This window comes from Phasianus colchicus, chromosome 4 (assembly GCF_987193195.1).
Source record: "Phasianus colchicus chromosome 4, bPhaCol1.hap1.1, whole genome shotgun sequence".
Lineage (NCBI taxonomy): Eukaryota > Metazoa > Chordata > Aves > Galliformes > Phasianidae > Phasianus > Phasianus colchicus.
The window spans coordinates 41,604,001-41,631,489 of record NC_143439.1 but is presented as its reverse complement, the minus strand read 5'-3'; the positions used below and the strand labels follow the sequence as shown (position 1 = coordinate 41,631,489).

Here is a 27,489-nt window from a genome sequence, read left to right as displayed (position 1 = left end):
TCCCTCTGGTGGAGCTTTCTCTTTCTGAAAAAAAGAATTGAGTCACAAGGAGGGAAAGGCAGCCTCGCTCAGGAACACCATGAAATCTGTGGGCTGAGATGAGCTGATTGTGATGGGCAGCACATGGGCCTCCTACAGCCAATCTCAGGTGGGCACCGTGCAGGTGGGGGCTGCTTCAGTCCAAAGCATCGGCAGCAAGCTGGGGGGTGAAGGCAAGGAATGGCCCTGTTTTCCTGTACTTGCAAAAAAAATTGTCCCCCAAACTCCAACTTTCTGAAGCTTACCATGGAGTGCAGAATGATGGTGATTTCTAGAACCAGAAATATTTGATAAAAATATATTTTTTTAAATTAAATGAGGGCACCTAACCAGCTGGTTTCCTGTGCCAGTTTTAGGAATACAGTCATTAGGATTCTGCTGCAGTGCTGAGGCAGTGCAGTAACTGTAGCTGAGCCTCAGTCATTGGGCACATATGGGGTTTTTTAAATTGTTTTCTGTAGCTGTGTCTGACATACAGAATTAGCTATTTTGCCCATGTGTGTTGGAAGTAGTGGGGATTAATGAGGATTATAAACAATATATATCTAACAGAGCAAAATAAGGAAAAGTTAATGGATATAATTACTGGAGAGAGCATTTCAGGTATTCAATGGTATTCCAGGTATTCAATGTGGTGGTGTTTAAGGAAGACCTATTTACATTTGCATGGGAAAAACACTTCCCCATCAGCATCTGTGGATGGCCCCAAACTTGCATGTGAGCTCACGGCTGGGCAGGTCTGGACTCTCACTCAGGTAGATTTTCTTAATGAAAGATTTTCTTAATTTCTTGAGTGTTAAGCCACACGTAATACACAGCTAAGAACCACTCTGTTGATGTTTTGTTTTGTTTTTCCCATTACCTCCCCAGTACATGAAAATCCTATTGAAGAAGCAGAAAAAAATTAACGGAAGAACAAAAAATGTGAAGTAGGTGTGGAGGCTCCTGGACAGGGACGCTACAGTGCCTGAGGCATGAAGCACCTCGGCCAGCTGGCTGATGGAGATGTTCTCAGGCAGTGAAACCAGATCCTGTGAGAAGTGTGGGTCTCGCCTAGCCCTGCAGGCAATCAGACCTCATCTTTCAGCACAATGTTTCCTTCAAAAAATACGGAGCAGTCAATGCAGTTGGCATTTGTTCCCAAAGAGCCATGTACCTCCTGTGACTGATGGGACAGATTGCAGCCAGCCCACGATGGCACCCTGGGTCTCGGAGCTCCTGCTGGCTCTTTGTTTGCTCTGGAAATAATTCTTTTTTTTTTTTTTTCACCAAGAGAGGTAGGTGATGGTGCTGGGGATGAGCCATCCTACAGCCTGCCTCCGGAGAGCTGCAAGTGACTCTTACCCCTGCATCAGAAAAATGGGACAACAGATTGTCACCAAAGACCCTCAATCCAGGAATGTGTGTGTTCAGGCTGATATCATCGTATAGGGCAGGAGGAAGTATTGTGAAAGTCCTCATGTGGCTATTTGTGAACTAGGGTGGCTTGGTTCGCTATGACAGAGATCAAATATTTTAATATAATTCACTGTAATTAGTGCTCAGTGGCTTTAGGAGCTCATTTCCAGTCCCGGTGAGCAATCAGCAGTCACTGGGGATTGGTATATGGGAGGATGGTGGGAATTCATCTTGCTTTGCCTTCAGCATGAGGATATTATCAGCTCCCACTCTACAGAGTGAGGACAGTTTCTCACAAATTTCTCCATTATTATTAACATTGCTCTTAGTTAACTGGCAAGTTGAGTATCTAAGGACAGGTGGAGATGACTCTCTTTTCCCTAGGTCTGGGAACAGAAATGAAGTCATGTTTTAGCTGTCGCATTCATACCTTTATTTCTCACATTCAGTGCCTGGAGACTGCTGAGTATGAGGTACTTAGTTATTAATATATTAAACATCTATTTGCTCTTCTTCCTGCACTTCAGCATTTTTATATCACAAATTAAATCTCCTTTAAGAATTTTCTTAGCTAAGCCTCTGCCCATTACACCCAACATTTTTGGAAAATAAAAATGTTCAGGATGAGAGGAAATCCAAATGAATTTACCAGAATTGGTCATAGTGTAACTTCTTGGGGACTAAAGGCAAACTAAAAAAAAAAAAACAACAAATACCAAAGAGCCCATACTTTTAAAGAGAAAATATGTTCTGGGAAAATTTGAACATTTTTAAGAATTTAGAAAAATGGACAAAATCAGAGACTTTTCCACCAAATGCATCTTATTTTGTATGTGACTGGCACATCTCAGATGGAACATTTCTCCTGTTTGCTCTCTACCCCACAAGTCCAGACTCTGCAGCACTGGGTTAGCTGATGCTCATGCATTTTGACCATGCTTATTTTGATTTATGTTACTGTTGTCACTTTCAGATACGTGTTGCCTGCAAGGCAATTAGACAAAAATGTCTTACTTGGAGCCAAGCACTACATTTATGATGCTGTATCTCACACAGCAGAAAATGAATGGAAAAGGACTATACTAAAAGACGTTATGGTATCATATGCAACACATAGAGGGAGAACTGCCTCCACTGCAACCATGTTAAGAAGAGGGCAGCTTCGTTAAACATCCAAGTAGATGAACAAATACATTTAAAATGTGTCTCTTGTGTAACATGAACTTAAGTGAATGCAATTTTTTTTTAATTTTTTATTTTGCCAATTACTTGGCACAGTGTCTCTTGTAGGACATCTTTGAATCAAAATGACTTGCGTGCCCAATAACAGCAGCAATTTCAGCAGTGGGGATCTCCATCAATAACACTGCAATGGTATGTGCCTGCGTGCATGGAAGATTTACAACACCAATAGTGGAAGGTGTCGGCATACCTCCTGGGGCTAGAATGAGGCAGCTCCCTCCCCAAGAGGAAAGCTCATAGGCAGTACAATAGCACTCCCCTTCAAATCTTGTTTTGTCCATTCTTGGCTCAAATTCTGCCTTGTTCATCTCTCATCTGTCTATTCCCTTTGCCATCCATTAATGATGCATGGCCAACTTTCAGCACCTCATTTTAAGAACAATTAAAGTAAAATGAAATATTTTAAAACCCTTCTGATTGTAGGCAATAATGGTTCAGTTGGTCTGCAGGACAGTTATGTCTCATCTCTTTTTTTTTTCTTTTTCTAATCCCCCACAGGATCTCAAAGCTCTCCTACATCAGCTTGAAAGCTGTGCAAGATCCGTAGTATGCACCAAACATCAGGAAACTTCTGTGAGTACACTTGCAGGGGAATGTGCATGTAAGGCTCTTTGGGCATTAACCAAAATCATACTATTTTTCAGTAAAGTTTACATTTCTTGTTCATACACAAAACCAAGTGTTTGGAAAACTCGTTTTCCTAAATTGCTTTCTCTGAAAGCAGGTATCATGTAGTGGTTTATACAGCATTAGGCAAAAATTATTTTTAAGGACTGGGTCACTATGGTAACCACTTCTTATCTCAGAATCAAAAAGCAGTTATGATTGTAATTAAAAAATGTCTGCTGCCTACCAAGAATTATTCTGAATTATAATTCATTTTCTGTCGCATATTTGAGTTATTTATATTGCTCCCAAAGGCATCGCCTTTTATTATAATTCAGTAATGCAGCACTTCATACAGAGAGATTGTTTTGAGTAGACTGCCAGAAATTGTGGTCAAAGACTCCAGCTTCTGAAACTCCAGGAATGCTTTGTGTCCTTAGAAAGGGGAAACAAGAAGATAAATACGTCCTCCTAAAAGCTCATGCTTTGTCACTAGTTGTCACACATCCCAAGACGAGTCATAATGAGTTATAGATGTGAAACCCATGAACTAAGAACTCCCATCCAGTTATTGACTGGCAGCTCCTGGAGAATTTTCTTTTGCTTGCGCCTTTCACTTCTGTTCCCTGCACCAGAGTCATGTGTGGATATCTTGGTGAGTGCTAGACCATGAGGAGGGATGGCAGTGAAATCATTCCCTTTAAGAGCTATTAAAATAAATAACAGAAGTGTAGAGCTCCAAATGGCTCTAATGAAGCAGCCTGGGAGTTGAAAAGGGCTTCCCAAATTCAATGGGAGCAAAACTGGAGGTGACCTGCTCCAGCTGGCTCTTACAGGCTTAGGCCCCATACTATTTTATGGAGGAGAAAATTGCATTTTTTCATTAGTCTATATTAACTATTTTCAAATAGCACCAAAACCAACTATATATCACTTCCTCTTCGCTTTGGGTCTGCTCAGGGCTGGGAAGAGGTTGTTAGCAGGATGTCTGGCACTCGCCACTGCTTTTCATTTTTTGGGCTACAACCTATTTATCCTTCAGCTAACACACCACAGAGCAAATATGTGCTGCGTTTTATGTAAATAATAATAGATTTGATTGCCTAAGTGATTTTTTTTTTCACACTTTCCAAGAGAGAGATAGAACAGATGTTTATCTACCCAAAACCTGTAGTTTTCAACATCATTTTTTTTTTGGCTTCTTTTTCTGTGATACAGTCATGCATCCCTATAGACGACCAAATGCTTTCTCTTGAAATGGATTTACTGCTCAGTGGCCACAATTATTCTAGCAGCACACCCTGGAAAGCCTTTTTAATGTCTAAAATGAGGGGTTTATTTTTCCTGGTGAGGCTCCTGTGCTGGGGAGGTTGCCAGATTAGAAGTAATCAGTAAGGTTAATGAGCCAGAGACTAATCGTCTGTATTCCTTTGGAGTTGCTCCATCGCCCCAAATGACTCGAGGTGCAGGGGAAGTTTTAATTAATTAACCCAGGGCCTCCCTTCCTCCTCCTCCTCTGCCATGGAAAGCCCAGAGGACCTGTATGCCCACTAAATCCCTGATGCCCTGAATCCCTCCCAGAGTAGAAACAGCAGGGAAAGCTTTGGGTGTGAGGATGGATGGGGTGGGGAGGACTCGTCAGGTGGGTAAGGAGGATGGCAGGGTATAAGGAGCCATGGCTGCAGGGTGGTGGTGATGCCTCCTGTGTTCTTTATCTTCATGGCTTTTACACTGTTTTTTTTTTTTTCCCTTGTTAAAATGGTTTGCTTCTACTGGAACAGAAAACAGCTGCTTGGATTTCCCAGTAATGCAGCTTTGCTTCTGAAAAGTTTTGGGTGTTTTTTCCCTCCATCAGGGAAGACAAAATTAAGTGGTTTATTGGGGCTGGTTTAACCCTCTCTGATCTGCTCTTGAAAGTGTCCCTGTCTAAAGAGGGTGATATACTTTCCTTTTAGCAACCCATAAGAATACAGAGACCCAACCCCCACCAATGCCATGAATTTCTCAGGTGCAAACTGATAAGAGAAATACTTCATAGTGGCTATAATGCAGTGGAGTGGCAAATTATTTCATTAAGTCTGCAGTGATAATTAGTTTAATCAGCTGAAGTGCAGTTCAGTGCAGCATACTTCAGAGGTGTGTGACATGGTGGGGGCCACTGCCCCTGGCTGGGAAATCATCTTCTGTCCAATGCTTCCTCACCCAGGGGCTCAAGCAAGAAGTCTTCCTGCTCCTCCTGCTCTTTGCAATTAATTCCCTGCTTTAATTAATTCCCTCATGCCATTCAATGAGACCAGGCTGAGCTTCTGGGAGGAAATCACAGCTTAGCTGTGGTTCAAGCTACAGGAAAATGTTCCATTCTCCCCGAGAGCCCCACTGACCTCTCTGACAGAAACCCCACTGAGCTGAGTGTCTGCTCTGAGTGCATGGTGTCCCTGAGCCCCACCAGGGAGCAGCATGACTCTCACTATTGGATTTCTCTTGTAGGGGGAAAAAAACAAAGAACACCAGATACTGTTCTTCTGTTACTTCCTTTGAAACCAGACTCAAAAGAAAATATGCTGCTTTGAGAGCATCTTTTCTTTGGCTGGCTGAGGCAGGTGCCCTTCTTCTGAGCAAAGACTAATAGGGTTGCTTCATGTTGATATTCAGGTCTTCATGAATCTTCTTCAATATCAGATGTCACAACTGTGTTAAAGTGTGAATGCAAGTGTTTCAGCCTCCTGCATCTATATCATCTTTTATTTTTTAATCTATGTTTAATTTTATTTCATTTTTAAATTGAACAGTGTGAGAGACAGTGTATATAATACTCATGGCTCTTGAGGACTTACAGAGTTCCTGGTTTGCAGGACCACCCTAGCACTTGAATTTGGCTTGCTGGAGTTGGGCCACTGTAAGCTGCCTTGGGTTTTAAATCCATGATGGTTTTAATGCCAAACAATGCATTCAAACATGCTATTGCTTGTGGAGGTTGTCTGCTGCCCTACCGTGGGACAGCAGCCTCCTCTGCTGTCATCTCATCTTTCTTGTTCTGTGATGACAGTCACTTGCTGGTTAGTACTACCCCTAAAAACAGATCTTTAAAGAAGGAAATGGGCTCGTCTGTTTTGAGGATAAATATTCTATTTTCAATATTCATTGCAGGGTGCCTGGTGTGAAATGCTGCTTCCTGTGAAAGATACACTTTGTGGTCCTACTTTCACAAACTGCCTGGTGAGTGGTAGAGAAGAACCATGCTGCAAGGAGCTAGTAGATTGGTTTGCAGCTCTCTGGCCTCGAAACAGGAGAGCTGGCCAGGCTGTTTTTATAAAACAAAAGCTCATTCCAGGTGGCTGTAACTCCCACTGCTCTTGAGTGAACCCACTGGACAGTGCTTGTGCCATTTCCTGCCTAAGGGTGAATATTTTGGGGCTCACATTTTCTTTGAGCCACTGTGGTCAGTGACCCCCAGTAAATCTCCTTACATGAAGACAAGATGCTCCAAGGCAGCTGGACTAGATTCCTATGGTGTTACAGAACCACAGAATTGCAGGGGTTGGAAGGGACCCCAGAAGATAATTAAGTCCAACCCCCCTGCCAAAGCAGGTATCCTACAATAGGTCGTAGGAAGGCATCCAGCTGGGTCTTGAACATCTCCATAAAAGGCGACTCCACAATCTCTCTGGGTAACCCATTCCAGTGCTCTGTCACCCTTATTGTAAAGAAGTTCTTCTGCATGTTAATATAGAATTTCCTTTGTTCAAGTTTTAGGCTTCTTTTAGACTCTTTGTCCTATCACTACACATTATCGAGAAGAATCATCCATTTGCCTCCCACCTCCCTCTAGATATTTATAAACATTTATCAGGTCCCTTCTCTGCCTTCTTTTCCACAGAATTAACAGAGTCAGGTTACTCAGTCTGTTCTCATAGGGGAGATATTTCAGGTCCTTAATCATCTTTGTGGCCCTCTGCTGGACTCCTTCTAGGAGTTACAGAGCAACTGGATGGAGCCTAAAGTCCTCCCCTTTCTCCACTACCCCCTTTCTTCAGCAGGAACCCTGCTTAGTGCTGTGGCTTCAGCCACCCTCATACTAAGCCCTGAGAAGCACTTGTGTAATAATTGGTCAAGATTAGAGGCGACAGCAATGAGAGGGTTGCTGAGCTCAAAGAGCCTCCTTCAACTTGAGGCATGCAAATGTGCCTGGTGCTGGGGGCAGAAAGCAGCATGAAGCACCCACCCTCTCATCACAGCTCCTGCTTCTGGAGCTGGCTACTGTAATTGTCCATCCATCCATCTGTTCTCTCAGTCTGAATTCATTTCTTCATCCTATGGAGAGGATAGGATGTGATCATCCTCACCTATGGGGTCACAAAAAGAGAATGTTTTCAGAGAAACAAAAGGGATTCACTCACGAGACAGAGGGATCTGCTCCCTCTAATCCATCTGCTCTTCTCCAGCAAACAAAACGCATATAAAACCCTCCTGGGGCTACAAGTCCCCTACTTCCATCCTTTGCCTGTTGCTCTGCAATGTGTTCCTGTAACTTGGCCAGGTGGCTGGAGTAATGGAGCTGAGTGAAGAAGAAGGAGGGATGTACATCTTGGAAATGGTTTCAGGAAGCTTCTTTCTGGTCCCCCCACATCATATAAGAAGGGAAATGTGTGTGTCTATGTCATTGTTGCTCATTTTGTCTTTTTCCCTCTGAAAAAGTGAGCTGTGTAACTGTGTTGTTGCTGTTCCACAAACACACTGTGGGCACACAACCTGGGAACTGCTGAAAATGCTGAACAGACAAAGCATCCTAAGCCAGTTGTTAATCCTGCTTTATAAAATAATTAAAATAATTTCAGCACAGACTTAAATACTATTCTCGACTGAAGTTTCTGGACAGAATCTGCTGGATTCTGTTCTTGTGATCAAAACCTTCTTATCTTAACCAGATTTCTATCAGAGCTTGGGCAAACCTCTGACATTGCACTTGGAATTCTTTCACAAAGGTTCCATTGGCAATAACCCAGACACCAGCATGCATTTTGGGAAACAAATGAGCATAAACCCACACGGAATTGTATGGGAGAGGGGGAAATCAGCCAGTAGGGGATTGGAACTAGATAATCTTAAAAGTCCCTTCCAACCCGAACCATTTTGTGATTCCATGATACAGCTTTTTTTAAAGCAGACAACCATGCCAAGGTGAGATATAGATGGAGGAAAGCCAGGCAAGAGACAGCCACAGCAAATACCTTTATGTCCAGCTATTCATTCTGGAGAAAAATTGACAGCAAAAGGGATCTGGTCAGCGTTAAGCTCCAGCAGCACGTTCTAATGCTGCTGAGCTGACTTGTTGCTGCCACTCAATTAAACAGCTGTTTTACAAGGAGCAGCAGATACCCCAGGGGGATGCTGCTGTCCTGCTTTTGATATGTCTTCTGAACACTGAGTCTGGTATTAAGTATCATCTAGGCACTAACCTTTCACTAAGTATCAACTTAATTCTGGGCTCATTTGAAAGCTTCAGGAGATCTTGAGAGGCAATCAGCCTCTCAAGTTACCTCAACGTGGCATAGAAAAATGAAATGTGTCCTTGCAGATTTTCATTGCATGCTCCTCACTTCATTGAGAGGTACTGATTTATCATTTTGTAAGCAAGGATTATCTTTTAAATACAGGTGGGGAAGTCGCAATTGTATATTTCTCTTCTCCAAAGAATTTAATGGGATACTACTAAGGACAAGAGGTAGTAAACTTAACTTGCAGTAGAGGAGGTTCAGGTTACATTTTAGGAACAATTTATTCTCTGAAAGAGTGGTGAGATACTGGAAAAGGCTGCCACAGAGGTGGTGGAGTCACTCTCCCTGGAGGTCTTCAACTGACGTGGAGATGTGGCACTGAGGGATATGGTTTAGTGGACACGGTGGTGATGGGCTAACAGTTGGATTTGATATTTTGGACGTTCTTTCCAACCTTAATAATTCTATGATTCTACCTCTTTATGGAGGAGACATGGATAATGTGTTTGTATTTTAATGCTCACTCATTATCAAAAGGCACACATAATAAAGCCATGAAAGAAAGCAGCAGATTAATCATTTTTCCCCCACTGAAGGTCCTGCTTCCTTCCCCCAGTATCTGGGATTTCCTCAAGGTCTCAACCCACTACCTTCTCTATCTCACAATGCTCTTTCAAAAGGATCAAAAGAAACCTGAGAAGTATGAGAAATACAGTTGTTCATGTCTGTACAGTGCTAAGATGTGAATTTGTTTTTTTTTTTTTCTAATTAACAGACCTTAAAAGCAGTGTTTTGTAAAGTCATCTCTATGGTTGGTGGTGAAAATGGGACTGTTAAGTCCCATTTGGACTGGATAGTGGGTCAGCAGCGATGTGTGAGTGCTATTCTGGATCTCATGTTTGTCTCTGCTTTAAAATAAATTAAATATCTCTCTATTGCTGTTGGCAAGCAGCCAAGAACAGCTGAGCTGCGGTGTTCCCTGTGGCAAGCTGTGTATGCTGTACGTGTCTGGTTTTGCTCAATAACTCCTCAGCCATGGGCTCCAAGACTGAGGTGGGGATGGCTTCTCCGGTCACCAGTAATGACTGTTTCTCATGGGATTACTTTATTGGAGGCTCTGCCTATGGGATGCAGCATAGCCTTGTTTGACCACCATGTTTTTTCATGTATGCCTTATAGGGGCTCCTATTTTCATGGCTTCTTCTGCCTTTTTCTACGTCAACTGTAAAACAGAAATTACAAGGAGAATCATGTCTTTCTGTAAGGAATTTAAAAGACATCCTGTAAAATACTGCTGCAGTTGTCTCAAAATCTGCCCCTTAGCCTTTGCACCAGAGTCCCATTTGGAGGTATCTGTAAGGCATTTTCCATATTGCAAATAATTCCCCTCTAGCACACATGCTGCATGTCCTTTGCATGCAAAAGGAAACCATGAGCCCAGCTAAATTTTGGTGGAGGGAAAGGATCAGGATCAAATGCATTTGGGTAATGAGTTGTATGTGCATTGAATATTTTCCTGATTATGGTTTTGGATAATTGGGGAAATTTTCAAAGTAATTAGAAGCCACTAAAGGGACGTGACACTGCTTCATGTATTAAGCTCTGATTAACTGAAGTGTGGAAAATTCACACTGAAAAAAAAACAGTCAAAAACTTAGGGTACTACTTTCATACTAATTGAGCCATTACAGCACTCAGAGATTTGTAGCCAGAGATCATCTATTTGTACGGAAACCTCAATGGCAGAAATTTTGCCATCATCCTTGGGAAGTCTCCAGGGGGGCTGCAATTCTCCCCACTCCTCTGCATCTGGCTTTTGACTTGGTCCTGCTCCCAGCAGATTGATTTATTCTCACTCTATGGCCTGTAGGAGCCTTCCCTCGGGTCTGTGAATCACCCTGACTCCTTCAGCAAGATCAGTGCCTAGGGTCCAGATCCATTCCTAAATAGCTGTTAGCATCATGAGACCACCAGGCTACAAGCACAGCCAGTGGTGCCTGAATTGAGATAGTATTTAATTGCTGAATCATTACTTGGCATCTGTAATTATTCAGATGTCTGTGTCTTTGTAATTGTGATAATAAAAAGGGTAAACAAAGTTGGCCTGTGAATGCTCGTCAAGTGGGAAAGGTTTCTGCCCAAGGAAGTGGTGAAGTCGCTGTGCTGGGGGCATTTAGGGAACAGGCAGATGTGGCATTTAGGGAGATGGTGTAGTGATGGACTTGCAGTGTTAGTGGATGGCAATGTAAAGGGGCTATGGCTCAGAGCTGGTGGGCTCTGCACTGCGCATCAGCGTATAGGGAAGGCATCAACAATCCTAAGGATTAGTTGTGAAACTGTTGTAATGGGGAGGGAGACAAGGAACACCTTCCCTCAGAAATATCTTGATTGCATCAGAGAAACTGAAATGATGTGAGACAATTTGGATTTTGTTGCCAGGGCATCCCCTGTGCTGCAGTCCCTTGTGAGCTATGAGCATCCCCTGCACTAAAAGTCCTAAATCCTGTCTTGGAGTGGCTGCCAGTAAGTGTTCTAGGCAGAACATCAACAAAGCGTAAGTGCAATGTTCATTTCACATCTGTCCTTCATTAATCATTTCCTAAATACTAAAGGTACCATATCATTGTGATTTTCCCTTTTTAATCTGCTGGGGGAGGTGATGTGAGTGATCGTGTATGATGATCTGGGAGTGGAATATAGAACTGCCAGGTGCAGAACACAGAGAGGGCAGTCCTTTAGAATCATAGAATCACAAGGTTGGAAACGACCTGCAAGATCATCTAGTCCAATCTCTTTCCCATTCCTATTAGTACCACAAGCTACTAAACCATATCTCGTAGCTCCTCATCCAGGTGCCTCTTGAACACAGTCAGAGATGGCAACTCCACCACCTCCCTTGGCAGGCCATTCCAGTGCCTGACCGCCCTGTGAGAAAAAAAGTTTCTCTTAATGTCCAACATAAACCTCCTCTGGTACAACTTCTGGCCATTTCCTCAGGTCCTACTATTTGCCTGGGAGAAGAGGTCAGACCCTTTTTCATCACAACGTCTATTCAGGAAGTTGTAAAGTGCAGTGAGGTCTCCCCTGAGCCTCCTCTTCTCCAGACTAAACAATCCCAGCTCCCTCAGCCGCTCCTCATAAGCCTTGTGCTCCAGACCTCTCACCAGTTTCATTGCCCTTCTCTGGACACGCTCCAGGGACTTTAAAGTGTGCTGCTGGACACCTGCACCAAACCACTGATTTTAGCCTCAGAAAGGCACCTGGTGGAAGTCCAGAGAAAAGTCCCACAAGAAGGAAAGCCCCGGTGGCAGCACCCCATAGATTTGCATGCCACAATAGCCCTGCTCTCGGTCCTCGGCAAGGTGGTTTCTGCCCAGCTTTGCATCAGAGCTGTTTCACCCCTTGTATCAACATTGCTTGCTAGCAGGTGGGTCGGTAAGAGGTTTGTGTTGTAAGGAAAAGCAGGAAAGCTCGAGGGTATTTTTTTTTCCATACAAAGCTTTTGAAAGGTCACTGGGGACCCCTAATGTTCACCTGCTGCAGAAGCACATGCTTCAGAGCTGAAGCTGTAGGCGCTTCTTCAGGCATCTGTGGGTTTGGTCACGTTGGTCACTCGATGGCAAAAGTACCAAAATACTCTGGGTTGCAGAAATCCTCATGCTCTGTTCCATACCAGGGTATTATCCATTCATGCGAGCAATCATATAAAGAAAAAAATAGGTTCATAAAGTGGGTGGTTTGGCAACAGAACTCAGGCATTGTAAAAGCCATTGGGAGAAATAACTCTAGGAGGTTTTAGGGATATCTTCTAGCCCCAAGATAAACTCAATCCCAGATCTCTGAGCCTCACTCCTTCCAAAAAGGCTGCTAGCCCCTTCCCAAGCTCCACAGCATTGTTGTTTTGGTGTACACGTACCAAACCCAGCCAAAACCTCATGCAGAATGTGACGCTTGCAACAGGAATGAGCTGCTCTTCTCTCTTTCCCGCCTCCAGCCCCAAACTCAAGTAAATCAGCAAAACCTGCACTTTCTAAGTGGCTTCTAACCACTGAAAGTCAATTAGTGCGATTAAAACAGAGCTGCTAACCACAGGTCTTCATCACTGACACCATGCTGAACGTCTGTTCTGTGCGGTTCCCAAGTAAAAGTGCAGGGAGAGGAAAGGATTTTTTTTAAAGCAGTCAAATTGCCTCTAATTAGCAACACAACTGTAGTCAAAACATAATGTGCAGATAATAAATTGATATTTGCATAATGGAAACACTACCAAAATGTACTTCAAATAAGCTGAATTAGATTATAATTAGAGTTGTGTTTTGGGAAAGAAAATCTTCCTAATTACTGCTGTATAGAAAGTGCCAAGGAGGAGAGGGCTGCAGCAGCCGAGGTGTGGGGCACAGTGTGGGGCCTGCAGGAGTGGTTCCAAAGGCAGGGCAGCTGGCCTTTTTCTTTTTCTTTTCCTTTTTCTTTTTCTTCCTTTTTCCTTTTTTTTTTTTTTTTTTTTCCCTCTTTCTTTTTATTTCCTCATTTATTTTTCTTTTCTTTTCTTTTCTTTTCTTTTCTTTTCTTTTCTTTTCTTTTCTTTTCTTTTCTTTCTTTTCTTTTTTCTTTTTTTTAATTTTTCCTTCCCTTTTTCTTTTTTTTTCCTATGTCAGGTAGAACTTCATGGAGAGGGTGGTCAGGCATTGGAACAGGCTGCCCAGGGAAGCATTGGAGTTTCCATCTCTGGAGGTATTTAAGAGTTGCATACACGTGGCATTAAGGGTCACAGTGTAGTGGTGAGGACTTGTTATTGTTAAGTGATAGTTAGACCTAATGATCTTAAGGGTTCTTCCAACTTAAAGGATTCTATGATTCTTTCACTTCCCTCTTCTTCTTCCTTTCTTCCTCTCCTGTTCCATTCTCTTCTCTCCTCTATTTCCTCCCCTTTTCTGTTTCTCCTTCCTTTCTTTATAAGTATTTTTCAAAACTTTTGTTTCTTTCCTGTCTTTTTTTTTTTTTTTTCTGGGCTTTTCTACCCGAGCTATGCAGAGAGCACTGAAGCCAGGAAGCATTACCTCCTCCCCCTTGCCCTTCCCCACTAGCTCAGCTGTTCTGGGGCTGGCAGAACATTCCCAAAGCAGCAGCTGATGTTCAGTGCTGATTTCCTACAGCCAAAAACTACAGATGAGCTGCTGGTACAGAGAAAGAACCAGTTTCATCAAACAAGGATGAGATCAGGACCCTGTGGTTAGTTGGGTATTGGCAGCAAAACAAACCTGTGCTTTGGGTGGTTATACTGAAAGAAAATCAGGGGAAAATCAAACTGGAAAGCAATTTGAGTGGGAGAAATCTGTGCCTGTAGGGAGGTGGTGTAAGGTTCATAGTGTGAATGCTGTTTCTGTGCTTCATGGGAAGCCTGTGGATGTGGTGAAGAACTGGTAAAGTACTGAGTTGCGATAGCTTGCTCCCACTTTAGTCAATCAGCAGCTTCTGTTGATACTCAAGCTTGCCCTTATTTCCCAGCTCTTACCAAAATACTGGAAGGCACTGGATGACAAATCAGCAGCTGGTTGTATGAGACCATGGGAACCAGTAAGGCAGTGACTGCAGACCAACCTGGGCATCCCCAGCAGCAGCACTATTGCCAGCAAAATGTTGTATGGCTCTGCAGAGTGAATTCATTTTCTGTCAGATGCAGGTCTTCCCACGGTAGTTTTAAACTGAGGCCACCTTGAGGATGAAGGCAGTTTCCATTAAGATTAATTATATTTTCCAAAAACTGGTATGGTAATGGTGAAGTTTTTAAGGAATGGCAGCTGTTACATGAAGATTTTATTTATCTTAACCATAATACTTTATATTAAACCACTGTTATTTATATTACAGGTGACATCACTCACACACGTCATGCTGATTAATGACAACAAAGCTTTAATCACGATCATCTGTTGCAAAAAATAAGCAGAGCATGAAATAGATACAGCACAACCACAGCATCAGGCCCAGGTCAGTATCTGGATCTAACTTAATATCAGGGGATGAATTGGTATGAGATGTGATCTCCAGCTTGTAATTAGCTTTCAATAAAGTTGCAGAAGAAGACAAGGCTGGTGCAGTCATTCAGGGCAGCTTTCTGCTCTTGAGAATGTTCTCCAAAAGTTCCTGAGCTTCTCGGAGTCCATGGGCTGCAGCCACACCAAGGAGTTTTTCCACTTCTCTGAAGGACATGAAATCTTCATCAAGAAAAACTAGGAGTTTTGGTTGTTCCTATCTGACTTTTACTTACCCAGGCTTCTAATAGAGGACAACCACTACTAGATCTGAAAGATTCTGTGGTGTTCAGCTGTCTAATATTCAGAAAATTATCTGGTTTTCCTTTGCTTTTCACTGTGATCTGAGCATGTATGTCTGATTATTGGTGATTTTCCTGACCTGACGGAACTGAAGCCGTATGATCTGAAACTCTTGAAATATATAGTTATTGTACAACCAAATACGTGAGTCTATCTGATCAATATGCAACACGGGATCAAAACAAAACATGATGGCTTCAGCTCACAGGCTTTTGCTTTTGTATTTTGGAGCTTGGAGTTAAAAAACTCCAGCAAAACAATTTTAAGAAGACTGAGTAGCACTGTGATGGAAACTCGTTGGTCACTTTTGCTTCAACTAGGAGTGGCCCCTGGATTAGCCATCTCAGTGACTGTGCAGACAGCAGGCTCTGGCTGTCCCTCCATTTGGGCACACTGCAGGGCACAGGAATGCTGGAGAGAGTGTCCCAGCCTCTCTGAGGCTAACAAGGCACTGGTGGCCAACACAAGCAGAGCTGACAACACAACAGTGGAACCTCAAAAACGCCTATGCAGCCACATCCACGGGATGCCTACAGTACAGCACTTTCCCCCAGGAGGAACCAAATCTGAATCTGGAGCGGGAAGGGGCAGGAGCAGCTGTGTTACCTTTCCTCCAGTGCCGCCGTCATGTTGCTGAGAGCTCCCAGTGCCAGGCTGAAGGAGGACTGTGGGTGGCCCTGTCCTGCTGCCTGCCTGAGAGAGGAGAGTAGGCAAGGAACAGAAAATATAGAAGAAAAGCAATGTTTGAACATTTCCTGAACGAGGCTGTACTGCCCCACATAGCATGCTGTCTCACTATTTTTCTCCCACTGGTTAAAAAGTAGCAAGCGGGGGGGAAGGTGTGACCCCAAGCCAGATGTGGAGAGAGCTGGCCATCTCCACGCTGCCTGCACCTCCCAGGGGATGGCCCAGTGCCCTCAGAAAGCATTGCCAGTTTTGTCCCTGTGCCTCAGCAATCTTTTCTAGCAGAAAGCAAGGTGCCATCTCAGGAGTTATATTTCTGCGGCTCACCTGAACCAGTGCATGGCCAGCTTCTCATTTTTTTCCACTCCAGCACCTGAGATAAAGACAAGGCAGTGAAGTTGCAGTGATGACGTAAAACACAGTGGCCAAACCCAGCATGCAGAGCCACATTTGAGATTCACATGCACGGATGTCCTCCAACATCCAACAGTGAAGTTTACCTTGCAGATACCTCTGCCCCACAATGTGCTGGGCATGGGGGTACCCAAGGCGTGCGTAGGCCTGTGCCACGTGGAAATGAAAGGCCTGGTAGCACAGCAGGATACAGAGCAGCAGCAGGCTGGCTGCCAGCATAGCCAGCAGCTGCAAAACAGGAAATGTAAGGAGAGAAAGGAGTCAGGGACTGGCTACAGCGAATACTCATATGAGCTATAGAGCCTCCTGAGCCTGTTCCCCAAAAAGAAATGCAGAAGGCCTCACACAACCACAGAAAGTCAAAGCAACCTTTGATTCAGAACCGCTTCCAGCATCCATTTAATCTGGCAGGAAACCCTGGTTGAGTCCCAAGTTAATATCACCTCATTTTCCAGCAGTCCTCTTGAAGAAAAATAATTATAAGCTGGGCTCAAGGTACTAGCCTAGCAGCGTTAGGGAAGAATTATTCAAAGTTTCAGTGCAAACGTGCCCAAAAGGAATCCACGAGGACAGTGTGTGAACCAACAGCCACTGCTCACGCTATCCCTGGAGTGCAAACAGATCTCAGCAGTCCAGCCCCCCTTACGCACCTTTCCCAAACTGAGGAAGAACACAGTTCTTAAGGCAGAGTGAGCCATGGTATGAGCACATAGCTGTCTCAGAGAGCAAAAGCAGTGAGAAGCCCCCAGCTTCCCATCCAAACTGCATGCTGCCATCCCAAGCCCCACACTTACCTCCCAGGTGCTCCATGCCAAACCAGGGTGCTGCCTGCACTGTGGGGAGGGATATTCTTCATGAGTGCTGGCGCTGTCCCTTCCTACCCAGTGACGCCGCACCAAGGACCTGATGTCTACCATAGCTCTCTGTTGCCAGGGCCTGAGCACTGCCAGCTCTCCGTCCTCCCTCACAGCTCTGTCACAGGTCCCCTCACCTGGCTTCAGTCCTGATTTGTGGCCCAGCTGCTCAGCTGAGATAAGAGGGATGGACATACTGACCTTGCAGCATCAAAGCAGAGATTGTTCACCCACTGACACCTATTGAAACCACTGATATTTAACTCTGCAACAAACAGGGTGGATAAATCACTGATTTGATAAAAGTTAATGAGAAAAATAATGGTTTTTTTTTTTTCTGGTTTTCTCATGAAAAAGAAAGCATTTCATGAGCATTAATGATGTTGTTCAGCACTGCAAATGTTGGGCCTCTTGTTATATCAGCTGCATGATCTCCTCTGGTTGTGTCAGGTGAACATGAGAAGATGCAGCCTCAGGTAAGGAAATTAGACAAGATGCAATGACATGTAACCAGGGAATTATCAGAACATACAACTTACACCACCACCACCACAAAGTTCGACAGGATGGGATTACTCATGTTGCTTTTTGATAAGCTGGAAAGTTTGCATGTTAAATACAGTCATTTTATAGCTGTATATATATATATATATACATATATAATTTTACCTTTATTCATCTGCTGTGCCTTCACCTAGTGAACTGTCATGACCAGCTGGGTAGATGAGAGGAGAGCAATGGATTTTATTATGCTAACTGAGCTCAGAGAGCTGTGAACAGCAGCACAGCATCTAGTTGGAGGCCTGTAGCTAGTGGTATTTCCCAGGGGTTGGTAATAGGCACAGTTTTGTTCAATGTCTTCATCAGCGACCTACATGGGGGGATAGAATGCACCCTCAGCAGGTTTCCTGATGATACAAAGCTAGGAGGAATGGCTGACACACCAAAAGTCTATGCTGCAATTCCACAAGACCTGGACAGGCTGGAGGGTTGGATGAAGAGGAATCCAATGAAGTTCAGCAAGAGCAAGTGTATAGAGTCCTACATCTGGGGAGGAATAACTGCTTGGTTAGGGGCTGACGTGCTGGGAAGGAGCTCTGCAGAGAAGGACATAGTTGTCCTGGTGGCCAGCAGGTTGACTGTGAGCCAGCAGTGTGCACTTGTGTCCAAGAAAACCAATGCTATCCTGGAAGTCGTTAAAAGGAGTTTGGCCTGCAGCAGGATGAAGGAGGTTATTCTCCCTCTGTACTCTGCCCTGGTGATGCCACATCTGGAATACTGTGTCCAGTTCTGGGCTCCTCAGTTCAAGAAAGACAGAGATCTAGAAAAAATCCATTGACAGTCTGCAAAGATGATGAGGGGCCTGGAGCATCTCCTTTATGAGGAAAGGCTGAGAGGCCAGGGAGTGTTCAGCCTGGAAAAGACTGAGGGGATCTTATCACTGCTTATAAATATCTAATGGGTGGGAGTCAAGTGGAGGGGTCAGGCTCTTTCCAGTGGTGCTCAACAACAGAGCAAGGGGCAATGGCAAAAAAAAACTGGAATATAGGAAGTTCTGCATGAGCAAAGAATCATAGAATCACAGAATGGCCTGGGTTGAAAAGGACCACAATGATCATCTAGTTTCAACCACCCTGCTATGTGCAGGGTGGTCAGCCACTAGACCAGGCTCCCAGAGCCACATCCAGCCTGGCCTTGAATGCCTCCAGGGATGGGGCATCCACAACCTCCTTGGGTACCTGTTCCAGTGTGTCACCACCCACTGAGTGAAAAACTTTCTCCAAATATGAGAATGTAAAGTCTCCTTCTCTGGCGATACTCAAAATTGACTGGACACTTTCCTATGTAACCTACTCAAAGGAACCTGCTTAGCAGAGGGGTTGGACTAGATGATCTGCAGGGATCCCTTTCAAAACCAATGAATCTGTGATTCTGTGACCTTCTGACAACAAACTGTGTTTTGCTTTCACAGCTAAAAAATACTTGTTTTTAACACAAGGCACTACCTCCTGTGTAGTTACCCTTCCCACTCTAAAGCTCTAGTCAAGGATCTTCATTGGGCAGCAGGTAGAGGAGACCCATCTCCTGCAAGGGGCTGACCGTGCCTGGTTGCCTAACAGTAAAAAACAAAAAGTTTTTTTTTTTCTTTCCAAATTTACAGCAAGATGAGTCAGCTGAAAATTCTTACTGAAGAGGAAGCCATTCATCCCTCTGCATTTGAGGTAACATTCTTATTTCTTGTGTTGTGCTGCCATCATGGGGCCAATCTCAATTGCTCAGATACAGTCACATTACAGTCAAATCCATCTCTATGCGCCTTATCTTCCCGATTGAAGTGCAAGGCATTTTTACAGAATATAGACTGAATCGCATGTTAATAACCGTACTGCAGGGCCAACTGCTTCTAAAACAAGCCATGAAAAGGACTTAGGCTGCAGTGCTCTTATGTTCTCTTACTCATTTTGAGTTTATAGCTACAATTCTTAGAATTTTATAAGAAAGGTAAGGGAAAAAAAAATCAACAACCCCCCTCTCAGGGAGTGATTCTGCTTGAGAATGAACTGATCTCTAGCTGCAGATCCAAAATCTGGCAAAAGCAAACCCCTGAGTCACTATTACCATTGCTTGTAAAGGAGTGCCTGTAATGGATTTATCCTGACTCCTGACCCAGCTCCATCACAATGTGCTTTTATCTGCACAAAACAGGTCCTGGAGCTTGCAGTTCCTCAATGCAGGTGACTATAAATTGGAAAGCATTATTACTAATTAATTGCACATTATCTGTGAAAACCATGCTATTGTACTGTAACCCAGGTGCACTACAGGTTTCTCATTTCAGCAGTGAGCTTGAGCTGCTTATCTACAAAAATCAGCTTGCACCACAAGGAAAAAGTGAATTGGGCTGTCAGTGAAAAATCAGTGGTGGCTGTAGTATCTGCCTCTGACCAACACAGAAGAGTTAATCACTCCTCCCTGTTGTGACTTTGGCACAGAGAGAACAAGGGGCAGATGGCATTTCTATTTTCCCTTTCACATAATAATTTTTGAAGAGCCATTTTGAGCTCCAACAGATTAGCATTTTGATTGAAAACTAAAAGCCAGCCATGCTCAGGAAAACACTAATTCCCTTTCATTTATTTTTCACATCAAAAGTTTTTCTAGTCACATTGTTTCTATTTTCCCCTTTGCTGCATTGGCGTGGTCAGGGCTGGAAGAGCTTTGATGCTTCCCTTCAGTTGAAAGATGGATGTCAAATGCTGTAAGAAGAATCATGACTGTGGCTGTAAAGACTTAACAGGAAAACTACTTGGGTACCTAGACTGAAGAAAAGGAGAAGGGAGAAGGGAGAAGGGAGAAGGGAGAAGGGAGAAGAGGAAAGGGAAGAGGAGGGGAGGGAAGAATAACAGACTGCACTGAAACCCAGATGTAAAATACTGTTTATCTTTTCCCATTTGGTTTTTGAAGTTTGGTGCTCATTTCCCGGGATGAACTGTAAATTTTTCAGTGATCTATCTGACTGAAGAAACATGTAATCATTGAAAGAATGATGGAGGAAGGTAATTTTATCAAAATATGCCACAATCCTAGCATGTTGCCATGTTCAAACCAAACCCTGACTTTACCACAGCACACAGAGCCTCTGTCTTGGAGTCTTGGTGGCCAATTTGCCTCAGGGAAGTTTTCCAGGCTGCTCTATTGGGAAAAGAAATTGCTATAGCCACGTTGATATAATTGGCACGGGACTAACTGAAGTGTCCTTTGGGCATCAGTAGCACAGGACAAATTGGATTCACCCTGAGAGTTCACCAAGTTGAACACTTTTGGAGCTGTGCTCACATATGGCTTTATAGCGAAATACTGTATAAATATTACTTATCTCTGTTATCCTGCTGGATGGAGCTCAAATGCAGGAAATGGGGAGGATCAGTCCTCCCACTGCAGGGAGGTGTGAGGCAAACAGCAGTGAGGCCTTTGCACAGGGCAATGGGAGGAGCAGGCAAGGACTTGTAGCTGGCACTGTCTCTGGTAGGCTCTCACTTTGTTTTGCCTAAATCTCTGGAGCTTCCTTTCACAGTTGGCTAAGTATGAACAAGATAAAAATGTATTCAGACCAGTCATCACAGCACTATTAATAGCAGATACAAGAGTGTACAATGAGCACAAGCAGGAGCTCACGTCTCTCCAGTAATCAGCATGCACGTGTTGTCTGCAGATCTATTATAGAGACATGTGAAGCCATTTCCAGATACCAGATTAATAAATAAATGTATCTGTTAAAACAAACAACTGCCCCCATTCATCATCATGCACAGCATGACAGTGCTACTAGAATGCAGACAATGGCCTGCCAGTGGGGAGACCTAAGGAAAACTGTCCTTTGAAATACAGCTATGGGTACTGGTGCTGATTCTTCATCCATTTAAAACTGGCAACTAATTTTGCCTGGAGGTCACAGCCTTATGAAGTACTCAGACAATGCCAAAATAAAGAAACATTTCCTGGTGTACTCTAGCTAGATGCTACCAACTAGACATGCCAGAAAACAGAACTGTAAACTTATATAAGCAAAAACTATGTCTACCATGTACTTTGCAAATAAAGGAAAATTAATCCTGCAAGTGGTCCAAGCTGATCTGAGAAACCTAGCAAAGTGAATAGGATCAATAAAGACCAGATTCTAACCCACTCAAGACGTGCATCTTCCCACCACCAAACGGTTACGTTATAAAAGCTGGATAACATGGGGCAGTGTCTGCATTAGAAGGTGGAGGTGGTAAGAGCTTCCTTTGTGCATGTGGAATTGAGGTGGGAGTTATTTGCATTCATAACTGGGTATAAGTTGCTTTTGGGATTATGCTGAAGTATCTGAGTTAGTTTTAATTTCTCTCTTTTTAACTATAAAGAGTGAGATTAGACTGTGGGGCTGGTGTGAAGTTATCTGAGGTGAGTTTCAAGTATTTGACACTTCCCTAACCCTACGAACTGCTATAAACTGCATTCAGTACCTTTATGTTAGCTTAATAATACCCACCCTGATCTTTGGTGCATGCTAAAATGAGTCACATTTACTACCAGCAAAGTCGGGCAAAGCAATCCCTCTGGTGTTGTGCTTCCTTTCCCACGCAGCCCATGCTGCATGGAGTGGCTGACAGTGTGCAGCCACTGCAAGCTTTTAGGGATGGATGCCTGTGGTAGGGATCACCTCCACCTGGTAGGAGACAGTGCCTTTGTTCTCCTTTCTCGCAAATTGCTGGACAGTAACCAGGGAGAAAATCAGTCCTCTCCTCTGCATGTGTTACCAGAGGGACACATGGCTAGGACCTTAGCCTCTCTTCCCCTTAAGGAAAAGGGTAAATCAATCCTTGCTAAAGGGTTTGGGACAGAATCCATTTTTAAAACAGCAAGTGGAATGGAATCTTAACTTCTGCAGGCTTCTATAAAATCTTATTTTTTATTTGTACACTTCAAAAACCCTAAAACCTCTTCTCTTCTTGCTTGCTGAAGGACAGCATAAACAACTAATGCTTCAAATAGAGTCACCAGACAGTTACATAAAAATAAAATGCCTGATCCTGTATGTATGTAGGAGTGTCATCTCTCAGTTTGGCTCTGCCTCTTTGTGCTCTGCTGCTCTGCCTGGAATTACGTCTCTACCTAATACCTACAGCAGCATTAGTTATCACAAAATGCCTGAACCACAACGGATGGTGAAGACACAGATGAGGCCTCAGGCTGCACAGAGCTCAAATGTGACTGAAGGAAAATAGAAAGAAAAAGTAGCCCCAGTTTGTGTTGTCAGCTCTATCATTTCCCATAAATGTCTGTCTACTAGGGAGATCCTTGTGTTTGCAACTCTTCCTTGTAGAGCTGTTGGAATGGGCCCATAGGGGGCCATGAAGATGATCAGAGGGCTGAAACACTTCTCCTATGAAGACAGGTTGTGGATGAGGGGCTTGTTCATCCTAGAGAAGGCTCAGGGGAGACCTCATTGCAACCTTCCAATACTTAAAGGGAGCTTATAAGCAGGAGAGAAGTCAATTTTTTACACGGGTGGATAGTGAAAGGACAAGGGGGAATGTTTTTAAACTAAGAGATGGGAGATTTAAATCAGGCATCAGGAAATTTTTCACTGAGAGGGTGGTGAGGTGCTGGAACAGGCTGACCACAAGAGCTGTGGATGTCCCATCTCTGGAGGTGTTCAAGGCCAGGTTCAGTGGGTCCCATGGCAGACTGATCTAGTGCCTGTTTTAGTGGTTAGCAATCCTGCCTGTGGCAGGGGTTGGAACTAGGTCATCTTTGAGGAGCCTTCCAACTCAAGCCTTTCTACGATTCTATAATATGATTCTATGGATACTGAGGTAGAGTGGTGGTTTTGTGAACAGATTGGTAAGGTCATGGCAGGGTGAACCTCCAAGGAGACAACTGGCTTTGACATACAAGGATTTCTCCGAGATGCTCGCAGGTGGGTCGGGTATCCCTAAGATAATGGGGGTGGGATGGCACAGATAATGGTCGGTACTGTAGAGCTGCAGGAGGTAGATCAACCAGGAGTCCCTGTGAATGAGCTCTGTGGCTAAACGCCTTTTTCTGAAGTGAAAAATGGTGACGGTGTACTGTAAATGGTATCTGAAATAAAACGGGGAGGAGACATCAAGGAAATATGACACGAGTGCCCTGTTGATGCACTGCACTGTTACAGTCAAGAAGAGACCTGAATTTGGCATAACTTTGGTTAGTGGAACAGTCAAGATCAGGAGGTCTGAGGCGGGGCTGCCCTCGATAACACGTGCCTCTAACGTAAGATGGAGGTAAAAATAAAACCCAGAGCATGTGCGTGTCGTTGTTATGAGGGTACCTCTTCCCCCCCCGGTCCCTACAGCCACTGGATGACACACAAAGGGTGGCTGCCAGCCGCGAGAATGTGACACCACACGTGCCCGAAGAAGCAACTGCACGCCCGTGCCAGCTGGCGCTGAGACCTAGGCAGGCTAATGGCACCACAGCCGTGTCCCCGCACGCGGGATGACTCCCGGTCCCGCCACTGTGGCGGCCCCCCCCCCCCCCCGCCCAGCAGAGCCTGTCCCCTTAAATGGGGGCGGGGCCTCCCTCTCTGCGCCACAGCGCGCGGCCGGCACCGCCCCGTGCCGCCATTGGTTGTCGCTGGGGCAGAGTGCCATGCCTCCGCCCGCAGCCATTGGCTGGCGGCGAGGCCGGGGTTCCCGGATGCAGGCGGCTCGGCGGTTATAAAGCGCCGGGGGAAGGCGGGAGCGGGTGTAGTTTGAATCGCGGCGGGTCGGGACTGGTCGGTGCCGTCGCCCGGGCTCGGTGCTTGCGGGACGCTCTCTTCCTCCTGTCTATCTCTGCGCGGCGGTCCGGTTCGCGATGGTGAGGAGTCGCGGGGTGGGGAGGCTGCTGGGCCGGGTGGAGGCCGCGATGGCGGAGGCTGAGGGACAGTGACCGTTATGTGAAGGGGGAGGGGAGCGCGGGCGGGCAGCGTGCGCCGCGGGTGTGTTACTTGCCGGTAGGCGGCGGAAAGGGGGGTTGGAAGGAGCTGGGGGGGAGGGGGGAGGAGGGTGGCGGGGAGGCGAGCCGCAAGCGCACTGGTGCCGCCGGGGAGAGGGAGTGGTGGCCGCGCATGCGCACGGGGAGCGGCCGCGCTACTAGGTGTAGTGGGCAGTGCGCATGCGCCGCCGTCTCGTAAGGCGGGGAGGGGGGGGGAGTTGGGATGGAGCTTAGCGCATGCGGAGTACGGCGGTGCTGCTGCGCGCGGACTCTGCGCCGCTTGAGAGGGCGGATGGCGGGTTGAGCGCCGGGCCTCACGCGTCTGCTCACGCGTCTGTTCTCGTCAGGCTGGTGGCAAGGCTGGGAAGGACTCCGGAAAGACCAAGACAAAAGCGGTGTCCCGTTCTCAACGGGCTGGTTTGCAGGTGAGCAGAGAGGGGCGTGGGCAAAGGTAATTCGGGTTAGCCTTGTGTCTCTGGGTGTGCTGTGTGAATCCTTCAGTATTGATGTTATCTGAAGAAGTGTAAGGAACTGTGCAGCTTGATCCTGTTCTTTTAGACCTATTGTGTACTTGTGTGGCTGGGGTGAGAGAATGGTCTCTAGGCTTTTGCCCCCTTGCATTGGGGCAGGGTGGTGAAGTTGGGATTCAGCTGTAAGGGTGAGACGCCAAGTACTGAAATAGCATTCTGTAGTGGGGCATTTCAGGCATGTGCTTTGGAGCGCTGGGTTTCTTTCCACATGTCTGTAGTCAGACCTGCTCTACTCATGTTATTTTTGCAGTTCCCTGTAGGCCGCATCCACAGGCACCTGAAGTCCAGGACTACCAGCCATGGGCGTGTTGGAGCAACAGCTGCTGTGTACAGTGCTGCCATCCTGGAGTACTTGACAGCTGAGGTAAAGCCCCCAGGAGGGATGCATGCAGGATAATAGTTCCAGAAAGGCACAATGACCAGAGTCCACTATTCACAGACTGAGGCTGAACTGTGAGCTCTTCACACATTTTGAGCAGGTCCAAGTGTGTGCTTCCTCAGAAGACAATGAAGTATGTGCAGCTATCTTACCTGCATGAAATACAGGGTAAAAAAAATCTCTGATTTAGATGCATGGGGGTGTGAAGTTTTTAATGTGCAGTTGCAGCACTTCATATCTGCTGTAAAACACAGTTCTTAGAACTAAATCCAGAGCTCCAGAGAAGGAACCCTTTAAAAAGTGCTGTGTGCTGTCTTGTCACCATCAGCGCGTTTGGGTAGGGAATGGCTAGGCTATGCATGTGATCTCATTTGATATGTGTAACTTGCTTCAAAAATACCTTTGTCTTCAGGTTCTTGAGCTGGCTGGAAATGCATCCAAAGACTTGAAGGTGAAGCGTATCACTCCCCGTCACTTGCAGCTTGCAATTAGAGGAGATGAAGAATTGGACTCTCTCATTAAGGCAACAATTGCTGGTGGTGGTACGTAAATTGCTTGTGGCTGTTTGTGGCAGTAAGTCTGACAGATACAGAGGTAGCTTAATCTGTGACTTTTTTTTTTGAAGTGTGGAAGCTAGCAAAATTGAAGAGAAATAACATTGTCTTTATTGTTTTTTAGGTGTAATACCACATATCCACAAATCTCTCATTGGAAAGAAAGGACAACAGAAAACAGTCTAAAGGATACCAGGTTCCCTTGTTATCTCAGGACTCTAAGTACTTATTGTCCAGTGTTGGTGATTCCAGTGGACTGTATCTGTGAAACACAGTTTTGCCTTTTTGTAACTTTAAGAAGCTGAGGCTCACTTGAGCTTTCTCAAGAAACCAAATTTCTGCATTGAAGTCTTAACCGTATTTAAGTGTTACCATGGCTTCAAAGAAGCTATTGTATTTGCAGTGGGTTTTGATTGAGATGACTGTTTTTAGATTGGTTTGAGTAAGTAAATGGAATTTGACTAAGTAAATGAAATGTTTGGTTTTGTACAGACTTTTCATCCACTAGAGTGGAAATATTCAATAAATGGTATATGAATACTGATTGTGTCTTGCCCACTAACTGAAAAATAGTTCATCTCAGTTACACAGCTCTTAAAGAGCAGTTCCAAGAACTTAAGACTGTGCAGTCCTGGAAGCTGTACTTGGAATACCTGAAAACATGTTCCTGGACAAATACTGCCCTTGGTAAATGTCATCAAATGTGCATCTTTGAGTAAGAATTGCTTTGGTTAAAGTTACCAGAAAAATGCCAGGGACTCAGCATGTCCATTCTTTGGCTGTAAGGCCTTTCCTGTTGAAGGATAGCTCAGCTTGGTGGCAGCTTTTTTTTTTCTTTTTTTGAGGGGGGCGGTGGGGGCTATCTATCAGGGAGGAAGAAAGTATGCTGCCTGGATACTGGGAGCTGGGCTACTTCAGCCTATTGTTTTTCTTTTAAGTTGCAAAGCACTTGCTTTCTGTTAGCCTGGTCTTAAGCTGTTTGGGTGCTGAACTACGCCTGTTGAGTTGTGGCTGGTACTGTAGTAGCATCCTCAAGAGAAGTGGATTAAAGGGATTTTTATTGCGCCTCCTTTAGCTCTCTTAAAGTTCATTACTTACAGAAGGCCTATGTTACTGTCACAAAGACGCTCCTCTTTTGCAGAGGTCACATTTCAGCAGCAAGGGGAGTAAGCTGCATGCCTACACCAGCAGTGAATTGCTTCTACCAGCACTGCCGCACGGAGCAGGCTCCTTTACTCCCGGCGTCTTCTGCAGCAGGGCCGCGGGCAGGTGTTGACCTAGATCTTGACGTGTGCTTCGTCCCAGGAAAGGGCCCGCGGAGGTTGACGCGGCGCTCCAGTCCCGCAGTGCAGCGGTACTTTTCCACGGCGGCTCGCCCAGGGGCCGGCCGGGCGGCGGCGCTGTGCGCGGCGGGGTCCCTCGGGCCGATGCCGGAGCCGCCGCGGGCCGCCCCCGG

General features: G+C 45.1%; 3 protein-coding genes across 4 annotated transcripts; 2 read left to right on the top strand and 1 right to left on the bottom strand.

Annotated features, from left to right (window-relative positions):
- Nucleotides 1–222: 222 nt before the first annotated feature.
- Nucleotides 223–14,741, top strand: LOC116238903 (uncharacterized). Of its 2 annotated transcripts, XM_090139318.1 has the most exons (6): nt 223–303; nt 662–794; nt 910–1,910; nt 3,178–3,252; nt 6,433–6,501; nt 14,649–14,723. In XM_090139318.1, the coding sequence occupies exons 3-6, from the start codon at nt 1,803–1,805 to the stop codon at nt 14,721–14,723; spliced, it is 327 nt and encodes a 108-aa protein (XP_089995444.1). In that variant the 5' UTR covers nt 223–303; nt 662–794; nt 910–1,802. The 2 variants fall into 2 exon arrangements, 1 of the variants encoding a protein (XP_089995444.1); XR_016466131.1 differs by lacking the exon at nt 223–303 and adding an exon at nt 11,220–11,334 and having other exon boundaries at nt 382–794; nt 910–3,252; nt 14,649–14,741.
- Nucleotides 14,742–14,882: 141 nt separating this feature from the next.
- Nucleotides 14,883–17,262, bottom strand: LOC116238910 (uncharacterized). Its single transcript, XM_090139320.1, has 5 exons — nt 17,008–17,262; nt 16,300–16,441; nt 16,127–16,172; nt 15,722–15,808; nt 14,883–14,979 (listed from the first exon to the last, which is right to left on the bottom strand). The coding sequence occupies exons 1-5, from the start codon at nt 17,260–17,262 to the stop codon at nt 14,883–14,885; spliced, it is 627 nt and encodes a 208-aa protein (XP_089995446.1).
- A 7,023-nt stretch (nt 17,263–24,285) lies between these two features.
- On the top strand, nt 24,286–26,577 carry H2AZ1 (H2A.Z variant histone 1). Its single transcript, XM_031608828.2, has 5 exons — nt 24,286–24,453; nt 24,918–24,995; nt 25,351–25,464; nt 25,892–26,021; nt 26,158–26,577. The coding sequence occupies exons 1-5, from the start codon at nt 24,451–24,453 to the stop codon at nt 26,217–26,219; spliced, it is 387 nt and encodes a 128-aa protein (XP_031464688.1). The 5' UTR covers nt 24,286–24,450; the 3' UTR covers nt 26,220–26,577.
- The last annotated feature ends 912 nt before the right edge of the window (nt 26,578–27,489 follow it).

Excerpts from the sequence above, each read along its gene's own strand:
- LOC116238903 (XM_090139318.1), top strand. The coding sequence starts at position 1,803 with ATGACTCTCTTTTCCCTAGGTCTGGGAACAGAAATGAAGTCATGTTTT. Across the intron at positions 3,253-6,432 it reads CCAAACATCAGGAAACTTCT|GGTGCCTGGTGTGAAATGCT; the intron begins GTGAGTACACTT and ends TATTCATTGCAG. Across the intron at positions 6,502-14,648 it reads CTACTTTCACAAACTGCCTG|GTGACATCACTCACACACGT; the intron begins GTGAGTGGTAGA and ends TTTATATTACAG.
- LOC116238910 (XM_090139320.1), bottom strand. The coding sequence starts at position 17,262 with ATGTCCATCCCTCTTATCTCAGCTGAGCAGCTGGGCCACAAATCAGGA. Across the intron at positions 16,442-17,007 it reads TGGCATGGAGCACCTGGGAG|CTGCTGGCTATGCTGGCAGC; the intron begins GTAAGTGTGGGG and ends CCTGTTTTGCAG. Across the intron at positions 14,980-15,721 it reads ACGGCGGCACTGGAGGAAAG|AGAAGTGGAAAAACTCCTTG; the intron begins GTAACACAGCTG and ends CATGTCCTTCAG.
- H2AZ1 (XM_031608828.2), top strand. Across the intron at positions 24,996-25,350 it reads CTCAACGGGCTGGTTTGCAG|TTCCCTGTAGGCCGCATCCA; the intron begins GTGAGCAGAGAG and ends TTATTTTTGCAG. Across the intron at positions 26,022-26,157 it reads GGCAACAATTGCTGGTGGTG|GTGTAATACCACATATCCAC; the intron begins GTACGTAAATTG and ends ATTGTTTTTTAG.